At 41.9% G+C, this 22,290-nt stretch overlaps 1 protein-coding gene across 1 annotated transcript in view; it reads left to right on the top strand.

Moving 5' to 3' along the window:
• MCF2L2 (MCF.2 cell line derived transforming sequence-like 2) overlaps positions 1-22,290 on the top strand; it is a 162,477-nt gene that overhangs the window by 20,510 nt on the left and 119,677 nt on the right. The window contains exons 3-5 of the mRNA XM_075031473.1: positions 9,657-9,771; positions 18,206-18,296; positions 19,507-19,626. Coding sequence (XP_074887574.1) covers positions 9,657-9,771; positions 18,206-18,296; positions 19,507-19,626 — 326 coding nt within the window. The remainder of the gene's footprint in view (positions 1-9,656; positions 9,772-18,205; positions 18,297-19,506; positions 19,627-22,290) is intronic.

The raw sequence follows: 22,290 nt of genomic DNA, 5'->3' as shown, positions 1-22,290 counted from the left end.
CATCTTCCTAGAATTCCTAATAAACACAAACGTCCATGCAGAACAGTGTCAGCAACTGCATAAAATTGCTCAAACCTTTTGCATCCCACCGTTGTGCTCAGTGCAGGGTAACTAGGCAATGATAGTATAGCATGTGTGCTAAGAATTTTTGTGGGGTAATGTTGCAACATTCTCCTTTGGCTGTCCAGGTATTTGCCTGCATACCATGTGCTTACTCTCTGCTGTGCCAAACTGGAGAAGGTAGTAACTTGGTAATATTGTTAAGTGCTCCACACTTGACTGCCAGATATTTCAATGCACAGATGCCACAACAAGGTCTCAGAAGCATTAGGTGGTCCGGGAGAGCTGGGCACCCCTTTCCCGTAAGGTGTTAGCTGCTTAACAGAAAAAATGACTGATGGGTGGGAGTTGACAGTCTTTTAATCTGTGGGCTGTTGTGAAGTTTGAAACCAATCCTGACTTAAAAAACTGCTTCAGGAATGCTACTTAGATCCCTTTTATTAGTGCTAAAATGGCTTTAAAATATTTTTAAATACAAGGAAGGAAACAGGGAATCTAATCACTGTTCAGCTTTTGGGTCTTGATGTTAACTTCAGTCAGATCGTAACTGGGATAGTTGTCTGCTCTTTGTAAGCAAGAAAACGCTTATCAGCCGGTCTCTCCAGAATGCTCCACTTGCTTTTTCCTTTTGCCAGGTATGCAGAGCTGCTGAAACCAGTATTGCTTTCAAGGCCTTTGGTTTAACTGATACATGAATGCCTGAAAACACATCAGTGTAAAGAACATCATGCACGTTGAGAATTCAGTGCCTCATGTGCAATGCCTATCCGGTAAAATGTGGAGGACTGCTTTTCTTAAACCCCATTACCTTGCAACATTTGAGACCATTAATAAAAGCTATATATGGCATGTAATGAGCAACTTGTAGAAAGTGGTTTACTAAACAGGAAGAAAAACCTATTCCAGTTCCAGCTAGAACATTAAACATGGCACGGAAATGTGAAGGGTAAATATTAAAAAGCATTTTCATATTTCTTTATGGACTCATCATTTCAGCAGTGTCTGTATTCTCACCTGCTATTTTAGCAAATTCAACTCTTCACATTTGATCTAATTCTTTTATTCTTGGAAGCGATGAGAAAGAAGTTTAAATAAGACTATTTAAACCTAAGATGCTTAAAGACTTTGGAAATAACTCTTCATAGAAGGCAGCGTTGAGGGGTTTCTTTGTTAGGGATTGGCAAATAACTGGTTCATCAGCATACAAGTACTAATAACAAATACCAAAAGTAAGTAAAAAGGTGTCTTTCATGTCCCCATCTACAAAAATAACAAATGACATTTGAAGAATTTTCAGGCTTATCTAAAAGCTTTTCAGTACAGTCCAGAAATAATATCCTAATAAGAAACAGGGCAGTATAGTTCATAGTTTCTAAGTTGATTTCAGTCTGAAGTTTGCAGCTAAATTTGGAAACCTGGGTGCCTCTGCTCTGAAATCCCCATGGCAGCCTGCGAAGAAGATCATGAACATAAAATCATCACCTTTAGCCCAGTATCTTATTCTGTTGGTGACCACCGGTGCGTCATAGGTAAAATATAAAAAGAGGAATCTCCCTTACTGTCCCTTTATTGCCTTCTGCAAACTGAGGTTTAGGTATAAGACAGAAATTACTATACTTGTCAAAAATGCATTTCTCTAAATAAGTGTAACTTTCTTTTTCCTCTAGCAAAAGATTGTTTTCTTCATCCAGTGAAAACAGATCTGGGCGCTCTCCTGCCTCATGTCACTTATTAAAGTAATTCACACATAAATGACTTTGATTTTATATATTTTTTTTTTTTTTGCCAGGCGGCTCTGCAGCTTTTCTCTAAAGCATGCTGCTTTTCATTAGGCACAAGCAACCACAAATATTTTGGTGCTTCAGTGCTTGCCTACATGGAGACTGGAAATCTCCTGATACTTAGCCTATTTCCTGGTTTTCCATGCTGACACATTCCATCTCAGTAGCCACTCTCTGAAAAAAACCCCTCTTGTTCTTTGGCCCCATCACCGTGGGCGGTAAAAGACATTCCCAACTTACTTGTAGAGTGTTTTGGGCATATAATATGTTTTTCTGAACAACATCATAAAAATTATATATGCTGATTTATACTCGTTGGAGTTATTTCTTTCACTCTGTAGGCTGCAGCCTCCAGAGGGCAGCTAGCCAGCTCCTCCATGCATGCACACACATTGTTCACAGGATGTTAGCAGTAAGTCTGGTTTGTGCTTCTCCACAGCCTCTAGCTTTGTTGAGCTCTCCTGTTCAGTCCTGTGTACCTCAAATCCATTTGTCCAATGGTAATGAAAGTAGCTGGTTGACTGTTGCAGTTTGTTATAAATGAATATTTATTTGGTTAATATCAGCTTTTTATTAACAGCTGGCAGCTGAGGCAGATGTAGTGAAACCATAATATTCCCTTGCAATAAAGTAGAAAAGAAAGAGCAGAATAATTGACGTCAAAGACTCTTTGTTTTCTCTGGACATGACTCATTAGAAACACTTTCCTCTACTATTGCTGTGTACGAACTTCTTAGAAGAGGATCTGACTGTCTTGCAGTCTCTGAGCAGATGGTAGGAATTATGTAACAAACCTAATGAGTTTGGTGTTTAATTGTGTCAGGGTCTAGTTATAATGAATGTATTAGATACTAATAGCCTCCTGTTTGTCCTGGCTCTCTAGCTACCAGACTAACCAAGACTGTACTGTCCATGCCAAGAACAGGGAAACTCTCCAGAGCCTTCCCTGGTCTGCTGTGGTTATGGAAAAGGCTGCGGTGTAATGTGTCAATGTCCTTACTTATGTGTAGTTCTACTTTGGTCATCTTTTTTTTCATGCGCTGATGTAGCACTGCTTAGCTTGTGAGATATGCTGGGAGTACTGGTTCTTGTGGTTAAGTTTTGGTTTTGAAACCACTACTGCCTCTTTCCTTTCCCTGAAACTGAACTTCCAACTATGGGACTACAGCTGTGACAACACAGGAGTGCACAGCTATGTTTGTGTGTTTCCTGTAGCTGTTAAGGGAACTAGATAACAAAGTTGGGTAGTACTGCAAACCTAGCTATTCTAACATATGCCGGTTTCTACTGAAGAATGGAAAACCACTGGTAAAATACTGATCCTCTCCTGCTGACAGACTAATAACCTGCTGTACCAACCTGCTCTTGGAACTACTACTACCCCCTCCCTTTTTATCTGCAACTTCACAACCTGTTCTTATCTGTAATTAACTCTGTCAAAGAGCCCAATCTGCCATTTGCAGCAATAATGGATCCCCTTACTAAATCACGAATTTATTAGACAAACTGTCACGAAGTGTATTAGCAGAGATTCATTTTCTTTGTGTTCTGCTCCTGTTAAGTCAATGGACTTCGGTGGATGGGAGACTAGATCGAAAATGGTAACTGACTGCAAAGCCAGTTTATTTAATTTCCAAAGCCTGGAGGGTATTTGGCCATCTGCTTCCTGTTTAAACTGAGCCTTTTGGAAAACCTGGCCTGACTTTGCCAAAAGGCCAGTTTGGAGCTCATGTAAAAGTCTAGACCCAGGAAGCATGATTCAACTTTAATGAGAAATTCAGCATTCACAAGTCTTAATCAACATGGAAAACTGAAACAACAGAGCATGGAAAAAGCAAAACCTGACCAAGGCAGTGACTTCAGCCAAGATATTGCTGAATTCTTCAGCTGTCTGACCCAGGAGATAAATTATACTCAGGTCTGCTATGACTAAGGGAGCTCTCTGCATGTGGGCAGACCCAAGCGGCTAGCCTGCACATGTCAGCAAAATTTGAAAGAAAACTTTCCAATACTAACTGATGAGTTGGTGTCTGTGGCAGGCTGGGGAGGTATGCACTGTAAAGTTGCAGATAAACGTTTGGAACGTCTCCTGCCCATACCCTATTTGTTGGTTGTTTTGTTGGGGGTTTTTGTGCCCCCCCCCCCCCCCCAAGGGATTCAGCATATTTGGTAAGCTCTAGTTAGATGTTACTTTATGAATCCTGCTATTGGTGTTACAAGAAAAGCTGCTGGCTATGGTATAGGACTTCAGTGCAGCCCCTGATTTTGTCTAAACCATGAATATTTTTGGTCCCTGGACAGGAGGCATAGGTGGACTAGAACTGGGGAGCGGGAGATTTCGCAGGATCCCCATCGTGTCCAGGAACTTGGCCTGCAGTTGTGATTGCTTGCTGCTTTTAAATCAGTCATACCAACATGCAACTTCAGCTGTGTGAGCTCTCAGAATTCAGGACTCGCACCTCATTTGTCAATCACACCCTTTACACTGCAAAGCAAAATTAAATTTTCTCTGCTGCCATATCCCGTTCTTCCCCATGCATATTCCTTCCCTGCATACTTCAGTTGTTTTGTTTCCACAGCTGAATTCTGGCCCCATCTTCACTGCAACAGCTAGCCAGGCTGCATTGGCAGCTGGAAAGCCTATCTAATAGGCGCAACTATGAATACTGCTTAGTGTCCTGGTACTTGGAGAATTGGTGCGCATAAGAGTGAGCGATGGTCCCATTACCATGCCTTGTACTACTACCCTGATGCAGCTTGTGCTACATCTCTTCTACTTTTCTTTCCCTTCCACTTCACTCTGCAGTTCTGTCCTGTCACCCACATTCTTCCTGTCCCTTTGTTCTTGGGCCACAAGACAGGAGGAAAAGTTGAGGAAGAAGCTAGGGTGGAAAATAAGGAAAATGCTCAGGAAGAGGAGGAAAGGGATGCTGTCATTCCAAGTGGCAAAGCAGGCAGAAGGTCAAGGTGACTGTAATCTTTTCCTCATAAGTCTTGCCTTTTTTCAGGCAGTCCAGCTTTCTGCTCCTCCAACTCTGATGTTGTCTGTCTTGTTTGTGCTCCAAGTTGTTGAATTTGATGCACCTCTGTGTGTGACTCTGAATGCAAATGATTTAACTGCTTGCTGATAATTTACCTCTGATCACACATCAAGATCTTTAGTCAGAATGCCCTCCCCCAAGCAGCAGTGGGTCCATACCTTTGACACAATGAGTTTGGGTTGGATGCAAGGCAGGTTGCTGTCTGCAGAGGTAGAGAGCAGAAAGGAGATGGACCTCTTGAAGGAAATGGATGGAGATGATTCAGGCTGGCAGCATGTGTTGTGTTTGTGGGATGCTATCTGGGAGGGGAGCTCAGGTCTGCATCAGCAGATGGTAGAGAGAACGTGGTTGAGTTTCCTCTGCAGGCAATACTCTGGGGCTAGCTGTGACAGAGCAGTCCGGGGTCTGACTGAGGAGCAGTGACCCATGGGAGAATGCCAGTGGGATGGCCTGGCTCCCCTAAGGCAGGGTCAGGAGTGAGCCTCATGTTAGTTCAGCCAGAGGGTAGCCCTGAACCTCCAACTCTTGTGGTTGCTGCTTGCAACGGTCCCGGCAACCAGCTGCTCCTTCCCTGGCCTGGCAGCTGCGTTTGGAGCTGCCAGAAAGTGTTGGAGGTAGCTGGGTTGCTTGAAGAGTGCTGCAGAGTGGCATCTAATGGCGCCTGGAGGAGCTGCAAGTCAGCGAGACCGAGGCCTGTGCATTGCATGAAGACAGCTGCCAGGCATGGCCATGCTCCTGATACCTATTTTTCAGTGTATCTTTGTCCTTCTGACTGCACTAAACTCAAGTTATTGCTCGCTTCTCCCATGGGGCTCTTTAGCTCAGCTCATGCCTCATGTTGCTCTGGCTTTTTCGTCAAGCTCCTTTACTCCTGGTGGTCCCCTTGGGCCCCCTTACCTTGCTGCACAGACACTGCTGAAGAGAGCAGGCATGTTTCATGTAGCTGTATGTATTCCTCTTAGTTTTGTGCTGTGTTCATGTGGCTTGCTCTTTTCTGTTTCCTTCTTCCTGCTCTCAATTTCTGCTTAAAAACATCTTGTCTTCCCCCCCCCCCCCCCCCCCTTTGAGGACTGTTTTTTTTCTTTTGGCCTTCTGTAGAGCTGCTGGAGGTTGTTCTGTCCCTGTTTGCCTTACCTGTGATGGATTGTGAAATTTTCTGTTCAGCAATTGGACTCTTTTCACAAGTGATGCCCAGGAGCGTGGGGATTATGCACCGTCCCAGTAAATGCAGGGATCGTATACAGAGAGTCCTTGAGGCCAAATTCCATGCAGTTAGTCCTTATGGCTGTGGAACTGACTGAAGACTGTCCCTGTTGGTTTTTAGCTTGTGCTTTCTGCCCTTCCAGGACATTCAGTAACCAGTTAAAGTATTTCAAGGACTGGAAGAAATCTAGCGGCAACTCCCTAGAAAGCAAGGTTGAAGGCCCAGAAAAAAAAGGCTGCAGCTTGTCAATTCACATTCTGCAGAAATTTGCATACTGCAGCAAATCTTGGCTTAGTGTCAGGAAAAAAAATGGCATTAACATTTAGATGTATGGAACTGCTCTGTCATCCAGAGGAGAGGGTTTTCCAGACACCCTTAATATATAAGGAGCTTCCCTTATATCCCTTAACATCCACTCATTTTACCTTGCTAGATATACGGATAAATGGATATGGATTGTTTTCCCTTGTAACTCAACTACTGCTCAAGATTCAGATATAGGCAGGAACAACCCATTCCTAAAATATTTGTGTTATTACTTGTCACCTAACACTTCAGACATTCCTGCTCTCTCTGTGTCATAGTACTTAACAATTTCTGATCAAAAAACTCCCTCAAACTTCATGCTAATTTCATGGTATGGCAGGAACTGAGGGTTTCCTCATTTATTTCCCTGTCTGAAATATAGCTGTATTCAAGAACCTTCTGAGCGTTCTTTTGTTTTGGTTGCAGCAGGAAGTGCTACCTTCACCTTGGAGAATGAGATGGAGCCTAAGAGCTGCTAAGGGTGTGTGGCCTAGTCAAAGGCAAGCAGCTCCTGGCTCTTAGCTGAATGCTCAGTCTGAGGCTGCTCCTAGGTGTCCTTCTAGATTTGTTGCCAGTGGTAAAGGGAAGAAGTCAGTGTTCAGTCTGCTTACATTCATTCCTTGGATGGCTTTTTATAGGAGAAGATCCTGTGACAAAAATACACGCCCACATACATACAGTGTGTCATCAGCCTGCCTCATCTAGCTTGGGGAAAAGAGGCCAGAGGAAGAAGAGCACATGTATGAATGTGGGTGCAAGAGAAATTGAAGATAAAAGGGACACAAAGAGACCCTGCTCAGCAGGAGCATTAGAAGTGGCATGTGAAACTTGTAGTTTAAACAAATCTGGAGTATAACTGCAGGTAAACTATCAGGTGTTGAAAGAGGGGATCCAGGGGAATCTTTATCTTATCCTCCAGGGGCAAATAGTGCTGCTTTAAACCAAAATATTCCAGGTTACTACACCTCCCCCATTTAGAGTATCTTCACATATCTGAAATACATGAGTGGGAAAGCGTCGTGTCCAGGAACCATGTGAATGCCTACAAGATACCAGCTATGAAATACTTTGGCATACATTGAACTCTGAAAGAAGAGACCGAGCAGACAAGCTTACAGTTTCATTTTCCTGGCCATTACAGTTTGTGTCCAGAAGATGTCACTAAGAATCTGTAACAAACCACCCTAACTGGGTACCTGCTGGTTTGGAGTTCTTGGTCTCTAGAGTGCAGCAAACAGTCTGGGGAAAGTCTGGCTAAATTTGCATGACAGCATATTCTGTGTCACTGCTGACTGCAGATAGTGCAGCTAGAGTGCCCTGAGATCAAGCTGCCATGCATCAGCATTTGGCCTTATCCCAAGGCCAATGTGGAGGTCAATGTGGAGGCTGTGGCTCTGCTCAGCATTTGAAATCCAGTTCAGTGCAGTGTGAATGATAGTATTCCTTCTTTGCATTTTGGCTGAAAGCCTTTTGAATTGCTGTAGGCCAAATCTCTGTATTCACTCTGTAGGGTGAGTTTAGTGGATGATTTAACACAGCTGAGTCATTTTCAGATGTAATTAAAGCAATAATCAACCTTCAGAAAGGAAAATAGAGGCTAAAGGTAGTGTCCTGACAAAGCTAGCACATCACCAGATGTCAAGAAGGAAAAGGGTTTCCTTGTTCAAAATTCTTGTTTTCTAGAGCTCTGACTTTTACTTTATGCAAACATTGTGTTCCTCAATGTCCCAGCTTTCCACAGGTGGACAGCACGGAAGGGACCTTAAATAATCTAACTGAGTCTGGGAGAGTTGGGCAGAGGCAGGATCAGGACTAGAAAGGCACTGACCACTCTACACAGAAATAGCTAGGAATTACTGGAGCACCTCTTTGCAATGACCACCAAAACAGGAGCAGGAGCAACTGGTTTGTGGTATCAGCTGTGGTCATCAGCAGGGAAAGGCAATGGTCTATGGGAGCAGCCTGGAAACAGGGTTTATTTATGAGGATTTAGAGGGTACTTTCAAGGAATGGGAACTCATAATTTTTCCCTGAGTGTCCGTTTCCTCCAATGCTCCTAATGGGGTAATTTATTGGATATTTTCCTTGAGGAAGGTAATTTTCTGTCTCCCTCTTACAGCTTCTCCTTCACTAAGGGGAATCCCAGACCATGGCTATTCCTTGGACAAGAATCTTCTGCAGGTGATAAATTACTAGGAAAACTCTGTGTGCTGCAGGACTAGGCTCAGCATTGTGTTGATAGAGAATTCCTCAGCCTGGTGCAAAAAACAGGCTTACATAGAGATTGCAGAGGAAGGAGAAAGACTCAGGGAAAAGCATGTCCTTAATGCCCTATCTAAGCAGCACTAAGCAATAAAGTACCTGTAACAAAAGCTTCGTTTCATCATATTCCTTTATGTGCTACTGCCTCGTTAGTCTGCTTTTGGCTCTGAGTCCAAATTGGTGAGAAAACTCCTGTTAACTTCTCTGTGTTTGAGTGATGGCCAGATTTATTAGCAGAACCAAGTTACAATTAGTTCTGCAAGTAAACAGGGTTTGTGCTGTGTACTACAACATCTCATCGAGCTGAACATTGTGTCAGGAGACCTGTAAAGGCTGCTTGGTTATAAGGGACTAGGCTCCACACTTCCTGTAGCTCCACCAGAGTTTGAATACTGCTGTTTGGATCAGGGAGTCCCTCAGATAGGGACTCTTCTTGACCTTGCTGCTTATGACCTTCCTGTCCTATTTAATGGAGGTTTGATGCAAATAAACAAGGCAAGAGCAAAACTCATTGAATAAATACTCCATGCACTTTGAGCGGGTTTTTTTGTTAAAGAAAGGCCTAAGACTGGATTGGACCTAGGCCTGTGTCATGGGTTATATGTGTGTATTCAAAGCTTGTATGCTCTGTTACTTCATTTCCTTTAACATCTAGAAGGAATTAGAGAGTACTGTACCTATACATAGGGAAATGTTGTAATATCGTCACAATAAATTACTTGGAAATGGGAAACAAAGAACCAAAGAAAGGGCTTAATCAGAATTATGCAGAAGGCTCATGAAAAAACTAAGAATAAACAACAGAGGCTAGAATCTCAGCTGGAGTAAACTGAGGCAATGAAACTACAGTGAGTTATAATACCAAATGGGAAGATAATCACATGTGCACTGGATCTGGGTGCTTTTCAATGAGGGATATGCCAGTGTTTCCCATTTGAGTACTGACCACTCTGTTCAAAGGCATAAAATCACCCTCTAATCTTTACAACCTTTCTTTTGCAGGAGGAAGAGGGAAGGATGGGGCACCCATTATAACTTTTCCAGAATTTGCAGGATTCAGTGACATACCTGATGAAGATTTTCTGAATGTGGTCACATATCTAACCAGCATTCCCAGGTGAGGCTAAGCACAAATGTCTGGTGATTTCCTAGAGAGCTTTGCTTCCTCAGTGGTTCACTGCTTTTAGTGATGCTACCAGGATGTACCAGTGACTGCATCCATCCAGTCAGTATGAAACTTTCCTATGTACAGAAGGCTCTAGGAGCCACTTTCATCATTTGCATGCGAAAGGAAGCTTCACCTAGGTCAGGTTTTCTGTTCAGGGCTTGAACTGGGTGAGAGGGGGTGTAGATCTGAACAGCAGTAGTAAAGATAGCAGATCAAAAAGGAGCTAAGAGGGCCCGTTTGTGAAAACTCTTGGGGCACTGGATGTGACAAGGTAAGGGTTGCATCTGGAAGGAGACAAACTTACATAGGTCCTGTTACTGCTTATTCTCTGAGTGCATCTTTCTTGCAAGCTTTCTCTTTTCTAAGAAAGCAAGCTAGGTGCCTTGTTGACAGAATTCTGGCAAGCACCACGTGCTTGCTGATGCTTCGTTTATTAGGAGATTGCTCCACAGCTAGGATGTTTTTCTTGCTGTTTGCCTGCAGCTGTGTGAGGATAGTGAAACAAACTCACTTCCACTGCTCTGAGGAAATGTGCTAAGGCATGGCTGCTGAATTACTTTTTGTTTATCCAAAAAGAGAGCTTAATATTTTTTCAGTCCCCTGATTCTGTCTCTGGACCATGGCTGTTTGTGCTAGTTAGAAGCACAGCAGGGATTTATTATTTCCTGTGGTCTTGTGTATAAAGGTGCTTAGAGGATGATGAGGGGAAAACGTGCCTCCTTCAAGTTTGAGTAAGAAGTTTTCCAGCTCCACCTACATGTATTCCCTATACTGAGTTGCCAAAGCAAGCTGAGAGAAACCACACACTGTGAACTTAACGGCTTCATTGTTTCACTCTGCTCTGTAGGGCTTTTGTTCTGCCAGGAGAAACTCTGTTTTATGAATTTCTTCACTAGCTTCAGGACTGGGAGGATGACGAGCTTCAGGGTTAATAAAACAGCAATAGTAGCTGAGAAAAACACAAAACTAGTTTTCCAGTTCTTTGTATTTGGTATACTGGTGGGTGATTCCCAGTGATGTTGTCACATGTTGGGAAACTAGCATGTTACATTGTCAACATGATAGACAGAAATGCCTTATGCTTCTTCAGCCTGTGTGAAAGCCAAAAGTACAGATGGGTTCAAAAGAAATTAGCCAAATTCATGAAGGATAGCTCCGTCAATAGCAGCTGAACACTGGCTCAGATGCAAACTCAGGCTGAAGAAATCCATATATTCCTTAATACTGGGACTTGGGAGAACACCAAGAGATAGATTTTCCTTCTCACTTTCCTTCTGCTTTTGCCTCAGTATCCACTACCTACCAACACTGGAGACAGGGTATTGGGCTAGATGGACCTGTGCTCTGATTCAGTTTATCAGTTTTGTGTTTTCTCTTCCCCCAAGGAATCACAGAACAATGTGCAAAGAATGATGAATTAAGTTTCAAAACTTCATAAGTCAGGAGAGCTGCAATATGCCTGTTTTACAGATTATGAGATATGTCTAAGTAACATCTTACACTACAGACAGGCTCACCAAAACTTGTGTTGAGTAAGAGACTATTCAGTTTGATTTAAATGACCTGTTCAAGGTCAGTGACAGGCTGGGGTTTGAACCTATATTTTCTGCATACCAGCACATTGGTTTGACTCTAACGTTCAATCATAGATCATGCTGTAGGGATGTTAGTTTTCCAGGGAGTTTGCTAGTCTTTATTGCAGTGCTTTTAGAAAGATTGACCACATTTCTTGAGTCACTATTTGAAACTTGTCACCCTTTAGGTAGATGGTGAGGGACAAAGGTATTAGTTTAGAAGAGGAAGAACCTGAGCAGCAAGCTTTGGTTGTGTGATTTATGACATAATTATATGAAGTAAAATCTTAATGTGACATAAGTAGTGGACCTGTTTGGGTGCAGCAGAGTCTTGTTAATCTGCAGTTGGCTGGTCCATGCACAGAGTCTCTGTCATACCTCTCAGCAAGCAGTAAAGGGACTGCATTTGTTACTTTCATCAGCACTACTGTACTGCATATGACTGTGTGTATTATGACAGTGTTCCTGTACATGTTGTTTCACTGCTAGTAGTTCACCTTTTATTTTAATTCCCAAGGAATCTGTGCAGGTATCAAACAAAGTGACTAAGAGAAGAGAACAGTCTCTAACTCTTGTGGAATTACAAAGGGTATGGCCATGAATCAGGCAAAATGAAGTATAGTTTGAAAAGCAGTTCGCCCTGTTTATCATAGAAAACACTTCTGTACAATAAGGTTCATGCTAGTTGTGGAGATAAGATCTGTGATCGCAGATTACATCATTCAGTGAGTTAGTAACTTTCTAAGTCCCTCTGGAATGATTGATTTTATGTGCCCATGTGACAAAACATTGAAAAGATAGACAGCAAATGTTATTATTCAGATCCACAGGCATGCACTTGTCTTTGATGTTGTTGAACAAATTTGCTTTACCAGCTGTGGCATACCACAGTATTTTGGGGTGGGCTGTAAGTAAACCTTGCACTTCTGGGCTTTAATACATTAACTACTCTCCAGGATGGAAGATCAGCCCAGTCAGAGTTTTGTAATCTGATTAATTTTCCCTCTGGCTCAACATCTGCTTGTGAGAGTGCTCCACCAAAGGGTTCTATGTACATACATGTCCACAAACATTGAGTAACATGGTGTATGCACATGCATACCTCTGTGCATGCACACTTACAATAGATAGCTCCAGAAAGCCCTTTTTTACTTGCTTTATTCCATGGCCAGAATTCCCTTCTCTTCCAATAGACATGGATCAACTACTTTGATAAACAGGTGCCCTTCTCTCCTTCCAAAAGAAGTGAGGAAATCCAACATCTGGCCTCCTCAAATCAGTGTTCAGGGGCTAACCTGAAGTCGGAGCTGGGGGTGGAACAGCTCTGCTGATTGCACACATTTCATTCAGGGAAAGGGAATCTCTCTGCCAGACATCTGTAGATCTAGGCAAATACACCAGAATTTAATTTGGAGGTTAGCTTGATGTTTGTCTGCTGTGCAGGATTGTCTTCAAATCCCCCTTTTCAGAGAACTGGAGAAACCCCAATGTATTTCCATAATGAGGGTAGAGATATTACAGTACTGACACTGAGAAAACATTGATAGAGTGTATGTGTTTGTTTTCAAACAAACTCCCTTCCTCTGGGTACACACACCGAGCAGGGTTTCTCAGCTGTACATCCACTTGCACTGATACTGCCATCTTGGCTGGGCTTCTTCCTATGGCTCTTTCCCTGCATGCATCCCTTAGTGCCAAATAACATTCAGACCTTGGTATGGCCTTTCCTTTCAGCATGCTGACTGAAGTAGGATCACTTGCTGACACTCCCTCTGTTTCTCTGGCTAAATTTAGGTCTTAAATCAGAAAAAAAAAACCCAAAACAAAACCAAAAACTGTAAAAACAAAAGTTAAACAAAACCCCAAACATACAAATACCATTGGCTTATCTCAGCAAAGACAATTGATACCATCCTGAACATCAAAGTGAAAAGCAAGGAATAACGTTGCAGAAGGCTGAAGTCTAGCTTTGTATCAGGGTTACAGGCCCATTTTGAGTTTTCTGTTGTCCAAAGGTACCTCTCTTGCCTAGACCCTTGTTGTGTTGCATCCATCAACCTGTGGCAGCCAAGATTTACCTCTGAATGGTTTCTTTGCCTTTGCATAGTCTGTCAGAGTAATTTGATGTAGATGTTCTCCCACATTTTCTTCTGTGCTCTACTCAGGTGGTTTGCTTTTTAGCAGCATGTGGTTTTCTCATCTTCTCTCCCCACTCTTTTTCTCCTTCTTCAAATCATGTAATTTTTAAGTCTATTCTCCATTTTTTTACCCATTTCATCTCAGACAACGTAATAAGTTCAATGTTGTAAATGATATATACTGCAATAGGTACCTGAATTGTTTGTGTAATGGCCTGATTCTCATTTTACCCTGACAAATCTCTCTCAGGTCTCATGCCTTGGCTTGTTCTTCATACTCGTCCACAGCTAGAATTGTACCTACACTGTTTGTGTAATAAAGCGTTCTGGCCTGTGCCTTCCCCCGCAGCCCCATGTGCCAGGCATGACTGGTTGACAGGTTTTGTCTTTGCCAGCCAGCTGCCATTATGGCACTTGGTCTTGGAGGGAGAGAGCTGTGAGTAGTGCCCCACCATAGCTAGACTGCACACTCAGTGGTATTTTGCTCTCCTTTGCTCTTTTCTCACATTTAAATCCAAGTCATTATGTAAGTATCTATTTAATCTTTCATTTCCTCAGTCTCTTTAACTGGCCTGGAACACTGTGATTTGCGGTGGCAACTGATAAGCAATGTTCCTATTCCCATATGTTTACTATTCCCAGCTCTCCCCACCCTCATGACCACTCATGCCAAGCCTAATTTCATGAGAAAATTCCTTTGTTGCTTCTCTCTTGCATTTTCTTGTCTCTATCTGAATTTCATAAGCTCTTGATGCTATTATCTATGAATCTAATTTTTCTTGTTCCATCTGATGCCTGGATGCTTTTGTGCTGTTGCAAATCCCCATGCAGAAGAACATCTAAAAAAATGAACTGCTTGGTCATGGGCATGTACTTGAAAAAAACAGCAAAGGTGCCTTTCAAGTGACTTCTGATCTACATGTTTGAGGGACTTTAAAAATAGGACTTAAGAGTTAGTTCTGAGGCACTGAGGCAAGTTTTACTTGGCACAAATACTTTTGTGTTTGTTTAAATCACAGTTGTACTTGTTGCTTTTGGCAGGTGTTCTCTTGTCAGTTACTTCTATCGCAGTTTGCTCACCAAGGTGTGATTATAAGGGTCTGATTCTGAATTCTTTTAGGCCCCCAAGCCTCCATGTACACTCCTATTAGAAAGCCTTTAGTCAGTCTTTCAAACCAGGTAGATGGGCAAGACAAGGCAATTTCTATGTGTAGTCAGCTTGTGTGAATATGGTGTTTATGGATATAGTTACTTGTGGTTTAGCTACATCATTAATTTTGTGAAGAACAGATTTTTCTCATTTTTATTAACCTGATATTAGTTGAATTAGACCAACATCAGCATTTTGTTAACTTCTGCTAACATACTTTGTTGATAATTTTGTTATAAATTACTGGTTTTAATGGAACTGTGTCAGATTTGAACCTGATTCTATGTGTCCAGTTATGGTCTGAGAGATATTCAGCAGCTACAAACTGGTTGCATGAGTCTGAGCTGAAAACATAATTAGATACTGATTCCAATATATAGTCTCTGTTTCTCTGGAGTAGAGACCATGTTTTGGTGATGTGTTTGATTCAAATTTTGTCCTCTTACACTCCCATTTTCCTGCTGCTTTAACATGGTTCTCAAAAATAAACATGGCTGTCAAAAATATATAAAGCATATTAATAAGACAGCCTTTTCCAAGGTCATCTAAACATGTAACTGTTGAAAGGAGAATTGCATTGACTTAATTGCCCCTTCATATCTCACTATTTTACAAATAATTTTGTTCTAAACAATAGACCAGTTTCAGTAATACACTGTAAGCAACATGGATATTGAATTGTAACACTGTTCTCTTCGAATAATTAGTCATAACAAGCATTTTTTGGTATTTGTTCTGGTTAACCAGACATTTGGATCAAATCCCGTTTCCTGCAAAAGCAAAGAAACCTAAATGGGACATGTATCTTGTGATTACTCATTTCTCTGGTCATCTGAAGAACTGTGAATAGAAGAGCTAACCTCCACCTGTATGGGGCCAGAGCATGCTTGAGTTTGTGCTTTAACAAGAGGCCAGCAAGGGTTCTGGGATTGGTTTTTGGGAGCACTGGATTGTGACAACTGTTAATATTACCAGTATCAAATGTTTAAAAACTTTATTCTGGATTAGTCTGAATTGGTGGATAGTATGTAGGAGAGTTTTCAAGTATTTGTTAATGAGTATGATCCTGTCTTTAATCTTTCTGTGGATTGGATGGTCAGACAGCAGTCAATGTTGACTGGATAGTCTCCTGTTCCTTAGGCCAGGGAACTCGGTGCAACCCACATCAGTTTGGTTTTTAGAGTGTGTTTCTATTTGACAGCTTCTCAATGGCTTTTTTGCCTTTTGGAGTGGTGGTTGTATTAGCTGGAGCATTGGGGGCTTGTAGCTTCCAAGTTCAGCTACAGTAGATGGAGTAGCTGGGGCTGTTGTTGGCGCAGGGACTGGCAGACCAGTGTGCCCAGGGTGGATGCAGCTCTGATGCTGTGGAGTGGGGATTCACACCACTGCAGCCTTTTGCCTGGAGTGAGATGCTGTGCCGGGGGTATTAAATGGGAACAGAGAAGCAAAACCCCACCCTTTCTTTCCTTTCCCTTGTGAATCCTAAATGCATTTGTGCCCTACAGTTTCTAGCAGTTGTTTTCTTTCTGTAGTGACCTAAATGTTTCTTGGCAAATTACTAAACAAAAAAGAATTTTTTGGATGTGGATCACACAAGCAAAGGAGGAAAATGACATGTGGCTTTGTGCTTGTTTTGATTTCCCAAACTATCAGCAATTTTATCCCAACCTTCTCTGTTTAAGATGTAACCAGAATTCCTGGCACCCCATCTATAATGCAGCAACATCAGTTGTCAAGGCAGAAAGAAAAAGCCTGACCTGATCCTATGTGTCTCCATTAGGCAGGACAGGCACCCTGTACACAGAGATGCTACCTGGTGGTCTGCAGGCTGAGGCTGATTTGCCCAGACCTTTCATGCCTATCAGACTTCCAAAGCAATTTTTGGTTCCAGTCAGCAGAAGCAGTTTGATAAAACCAATGCAGATTTTTGGGTAGGTTAGGAAGTCCCCAGGGTGAGACTTTGTGTTTAGTTTCTCACACCCTTTCTGTAACAATCTGCAATACACAGAATTTCTTTGTTGCCTTCATCTGAACGTTTTTTTCCTAACTTCTAGAGCAAACACATAGATACCATGCTGGCCATTTTTTTTCCTCAAAACATTTGTCGGGCTATTGAAGGATATGCATATATTTGTATACATATAAAAGGAGAAATTGATAAATTATCTTCTCTGTGCTTGTGAGGCACTGCTGCAAACACATTTTCTGTCCTTTGCATAAAGAGCTGCGTATTGCACTACTTAAGAGGAAAGGTCATCTATTGTCATTGAATTTTGTAATTCTTGGAGGACTGCTGTAAAAATATTGAAGTGGGAAATCCAGTGAGTTTTCCTATTACCAGTATGAACTATTAGGAACACTTGCATGGCATGTTCTTGATCCTGCGGAGCTGCAGCAGAAGCTCAGAGTTGCTAACGTTGGTGCTCTTAGGTGGATTATTGACATGAGTTTGCACAAAATGACCCGTCAAAATGATGTTCCTAGGTTGCTTCTTGGAAAAGCAAGAATCGAAAAGGAATGGAAAAAGGATTAAGAAAAGGTTTTATACAATCTCTTTTGATCTTAATTTGTGATTAGATGTTTGATTGCAATATGTCCTTTGATTATGACATTTATACTTTTTCTGTCTGCCTCTGGTTTGTCCAGAGATGACTGAGCCATCCTGCTCTAATGAAGTTTCTGGAGATTTTTCTCAGTGGGTGCTTATTAGCTTCCAAGGACTTCTCTCCAACTCTGACCACTCTTGGAAGGCAGAGAGTAGAGCAGTCCCACTGAAGCCCTGCACACCAAAGTGGGATTTTTGAGAGGGAGAGAGAGAGCAAGAATGGCATACTTATGAGGTCTACATAGATGGGATGGAGCATCAAAGCAGTGCCTCATAGATTCTCCTTGAAAAGTACTGAGAAGGAACAGTAACTGTTATTCTAGCCAGTAGGTTAAAAGGATACTTTTGAATGACTCGCAACCCTAGAACCAGCTTGTGGTTGGCAAGATACAACTCTTCAATTCCTGTTTTGCCTACTAAATTCCTGGGGCATCGTGTACACAGGCAAGGTGGTGACCGTAGGGGGATACTGACTCCCTGGAGCTAAGCGCCCCTGTCAGATGTCAGCATAGTTGAAGAATGAAGACTGAAGTGGGGTGTCTAGTAATCTGAATTATTTTGCAGAGAAAACAAGATCTGAGGCTTTTTGTCTTCAGTATGGCACAGTGTAATTCGTGATCCTGAACTATTCATATCACCTAGATTTGGCAGCAGGGCAGCATAGCAGCTGAGAGATTTAGCAGATAAAATATTCATGTTTTGTGTAACCTGCTAGCCTTATACTGGAAAGGGAAAATTTGCCGGCTTTCGTTTTCGTGTGAATTTCTGCCAAATATTCATTCTTTCCACTGTACATTGCATTTTCATAATGGGCTTAGAGGGTGATCTGACGGAGCCTGTGTTTTGCTGCAGTACACTTCCTTGGAACGGGAGTATCTCCATGTAACCCAGCACAATTATTTCATCTGTTTTGCAGTCTGGAGGCTGCCAGCATCGGGTTCATCATCATCATAGACAGACGACGGGACAAATGGAGCGCAGTCAAGGCATCCCTGACACGGATAGCAGTAAGTGCTTTCTTTTGTTATTTATCTTCTAGAAATTAAAAGTATCTGCTGAATCTTCAGCACAGGATACAGTCTCGTGTGCTCATTTCTAGCTCACTTAATCTCGCTATAGATGCAGATTGTCCCCTGCCCTGAAGCTCATGAGTATTAAATAAGAGACAGAGGAAGCTGCACTAACAAATTGCACAGCCTTGTTTACTGCTGAATTAGGACAAATTCCTTATTTGCTGGGTTGACTGCAATGTAAATTCTAGTAATTTGAAGTTGGTTCCTAGAAGAATATAACAGAAGTGCCCTCCTGTGCACTGAGGAGTGATGATGTGGCCTGCTTATGAAAGCAACAGATCCCAAGGGACTTGTGTTTGCGTGGTAGTAAGTGATCTCTGTCAGAAACTCTTAATAGCTTATTATATCTCATTTGCAAAAGTCAGAGCTAAAGCACTGATTTTCAGTGCTAATAAAAGCAGCTGGTGTTATACATCTATTACCAGGAACATGTGCTGTGTGAGGAGCAAGCGCTTATATACAGAGGTGTAGGATGGAGGCATGACCAAGGTGACTAAGTTCTTTTAAGGAATTTAGACAGATTGCTTTTCATTCTCAGTTCTTTTTAGCTGCTCTCTTCTGTAATTGTTCTTTTTTATGCTTGATGAGCTCAGAGGAGTGCGTGAGAGATGTAGGCTGGGTGTTGCAGACAGGGCCATGTCTGATGAATGTGTTGAGTGCCTCTGTGTGTGGAAAAATATGTGAGGTTAAAAAGATTAAAAAGCCTTTCCAGAGTGAGAAGGCAGGTCAGCCTGGGGAATTCATCTGTGCCACCAGCTGCTTTCACCAAATCCAACGTGGGTAGCCAGTTTTGCCCTCTAGTGGCTGCAGCCTAAAAGAATGGGCAAAAGGGGGCTTGGTGTGGTTCAGCTCTGGGGGAGGAAGGCACTAGTGCAGAAACTTTAGAGCTCTGTGCTAAATCCATATCAGAAAAACAAAGTATGGCTGGGCAGTAAAATCCGTGGGCTAGTCTTTCTATTGGCTTTGGAGATTGTGACAATGGGTATGTGCTGAATGGACCAGCTGGTATGATTAGCAGCTGAACTGGGCAAAGTTCAGTAAGTCCTACCTGCTTTGCCCCCTTTAGGAAACACTGGGCTGAAAATTCCCTTGGCCTTCCTGTAAGGCAGAGTTGTGCCTGCTGATAGTTCTATATTTCTTGCAGGGAGCATTTCCAGGAAACCTTCAGCTGGTGTTTGTCCTGCGACCCTCCCGCTTTATCCAAAGGACAATCGCTGACATTGGCATTAAACTCTATCGAGATGACTTTAAAATGAAGGTACCGGTAAGCATGCATTTTTTTTGTCCATGTGTTTTCTTTATCTCCATGTCTGCAGTTCTTAGGTGTCAGCAATCTCTCATAACCCAGTAACTGAAAATTGATTGCAAGTGGCAACTGGGGACTTTTATCTGGGTCTGTGTGGTGTATATAATAGTAATGGCAGAGAGTTAATTACCAGTGGATGCTTCACAGTATTTAATGGACATGTTCCCATGTGGAAGGGCAGTCTAGCTATAAAATGTGACTCATTTTTTTAAGTATTGACATCTTAACTCAGTGGAGCCATTCCCCTGATGTAGGCAGAGGTAGATCTTCTCACTCCAGTGGCAAACACAAGTATTTAGGACTACAGAGCAGTGAAAGGCTAGGGCCGAATTCTGCACTATTTTATGTATTATCCATGGGCCCTGCTGACAGTGGCCCCATTAAGTGCTTGCATAGCACTGCCTATTCTTAATGCCTTTTATGATCCCCATGCCCTCAAAGTTCACAGTTTGGTTTTTACTACTTTTTATATGCACTTGGCATATGCTGTAGGTTGATGAGAATGTGATTTGAAGCAGGTTATCGATCCTGAAAGAGTTTAAGTTTAGATTATTCTGAGAGCTCTTTTGGGAGTTGTTCCTAGCTGCATGTTTGCATGTGGTTTCAAAGTGTTTTATAAATAAACTTGAATTATGATTATTGATAGTATTTTGTCCTGGACCAGACTCATACTGTGTTGCACAATGACTTTACTGGAGTGATTTCATATGATTGTTTTGGATTTTGCTTGTGGTTTTATATTGTTTTGCAAAAGACCCATGGCTCTCCTCCAACAAATTCTAGCTCTGTCAACACCTAAGTTTGAAGTTCAGGTGTTTAAGATACTTTATGCTTCTTCTGAAGTAAAAGATAGCAGCCCATTTATTACAATGCATACAAAAAAGGAATCATGAATACTCATTTGGTTATTGTGGATTAAATTGTAACATTGGCTGTAGTTTGGCAAGGGCGGCTTTTTGGCAATTAAAATGCAAAATTGATCTAAAAATGTATGTTTGATTACAAACCAAAATCTTTTAATTTTACAGCACCTTAAAAAATGGATGTTCCTGTATTTAATAAGCCACAGTCTGTTACCATAGAAACTATTGTACCAGTGAATGCAGCCTGGGAAGAGACAACTTCATCGAGGACTAGCATTTTCTAGTAATCCAGCATCTTCTATACTTTCAGCAATTTATTTGACAACAGTATTGCATTTCAAATCCAACTTGAAACTATCAAAGTTGGAAGGGAGCTTAATTCTAGGCAGGAGTCAAGCTCTGCATTAAGTATTAAGTAATAACTTATCTTTCTCACAGGCAGGAGAAATCAAGGTATGAGTTTAGTTTGGGGTCGTCTTGTACATTCAGATTTTGAGCCATCTTGACTATGTCCACAGAGCTCTTAGAAAGCAGTCTTACAAAAACTAAGAGCATGATGTGTTTGCTGTTAGATCTGCCTGCCTCCTGCCACATATCTGTAGACAGCCTGTCAAGTTTATATACAGGCTGTCCACATATGTCTGATGCTATTATAAGTTGCTTAGGGTTGTGCTAAAGGTGTCCTAAGTTTCTGGGGTCTGCCATACTGTCTGGAGGGGCCTTTCACTTGTGTTTGTAGCCCATCCTAGAAAGACCATCTGGGTATGTCCCAATTTCAGAATGGGTAGGTTACTGAGAGCAACATCTATTTGTCCCCCTTGAAAATAGCATCCTACATGACAACAGGGCCAGAGAGTTCTTCTCCCATGGGAGACATCCTTACTCAAGGAATTAGGTATCAGTACCTATCTTTAATACCGCCATCATCTTTTAAATTGTTTGCAGGTTGTTTGTTCATGTTGTGCATTTGGCACTATGACAACACTAATGTCATAACTGGGCTGTGGATGGGTTGCATCTCCTATCACAATGATAAGCAAGTCAGGGCCAGGACATAAGTATTCAAAAGGGGCTTCAAGAATATGGTGTGCATTTGTTAAAGAAACATTTGTTAAAGAGTTTATCTGAGCTATCAGACTGCAAATATATTCAGTAAAATAGATTTGCTGTGTTAAATCAACATTGGATTGAGTAGAAGCCAGAAGGTCAAACAGGAGCAGGAAATAAAGGCTGAAATAATAAACAAGACACAATGAGGAGATGCAGGATTTATATGATTTATTGACATACAAATATGGTTAATAAATCCTCCTGAGGTAAATCTCTATTGGGATAGTGATTTGATTAAATATCATTACCCAGGAGCACGAGACAGTTCATCTGAGATAAAATCTGGGAATTCAAAAGGAACACCCAGACATTTACCTGAGGAACCTGCCATCGTGGGAAGTGAATTAAAGCATCTTCATAGCGTACACAAAAGGCTGAATAATCTGTCCATAGCAGACACTTCTTTGACCTTTGTAGAACGTGACTTCTTTCATCATGAAGCAACACCACTACATCTCTGTGTTCCATGCTGACCTGCTTATGCAGACCCTCCTCTTCTAAACTGCTACTCTCTTGTATTCTTCAGCTTACTGAATGTGGCTGTCTTCAGTCTGGGAGATGCTAATGCTCAGTAAGATTGGCTTCTTAAATGGATGTTGGATTGCTCCTAGGCTTTCTCCTGCAGAGACGCCTGCAGGGTGAAGACTTG

This window comes from Buteo buteo, chromosome 7 (assembly GCF_964188355.1).
Source record: "Buteo buteo chromosome 7, bButBut1.hap1.1, whole genome shotgun sequence".
In the NCBI taxonomy this organism is placed as follows: Eukaryota; Metazoa; Chordata; class Aves; order Accipitriformes; family Accipitridae; genus Buteo; species Buteo buteo.
The sequence above is the reverse complement of the archived record's forward strand: the minus strand, read 5'-3'. Positions and strand labels throughout refer to the sequence as shown.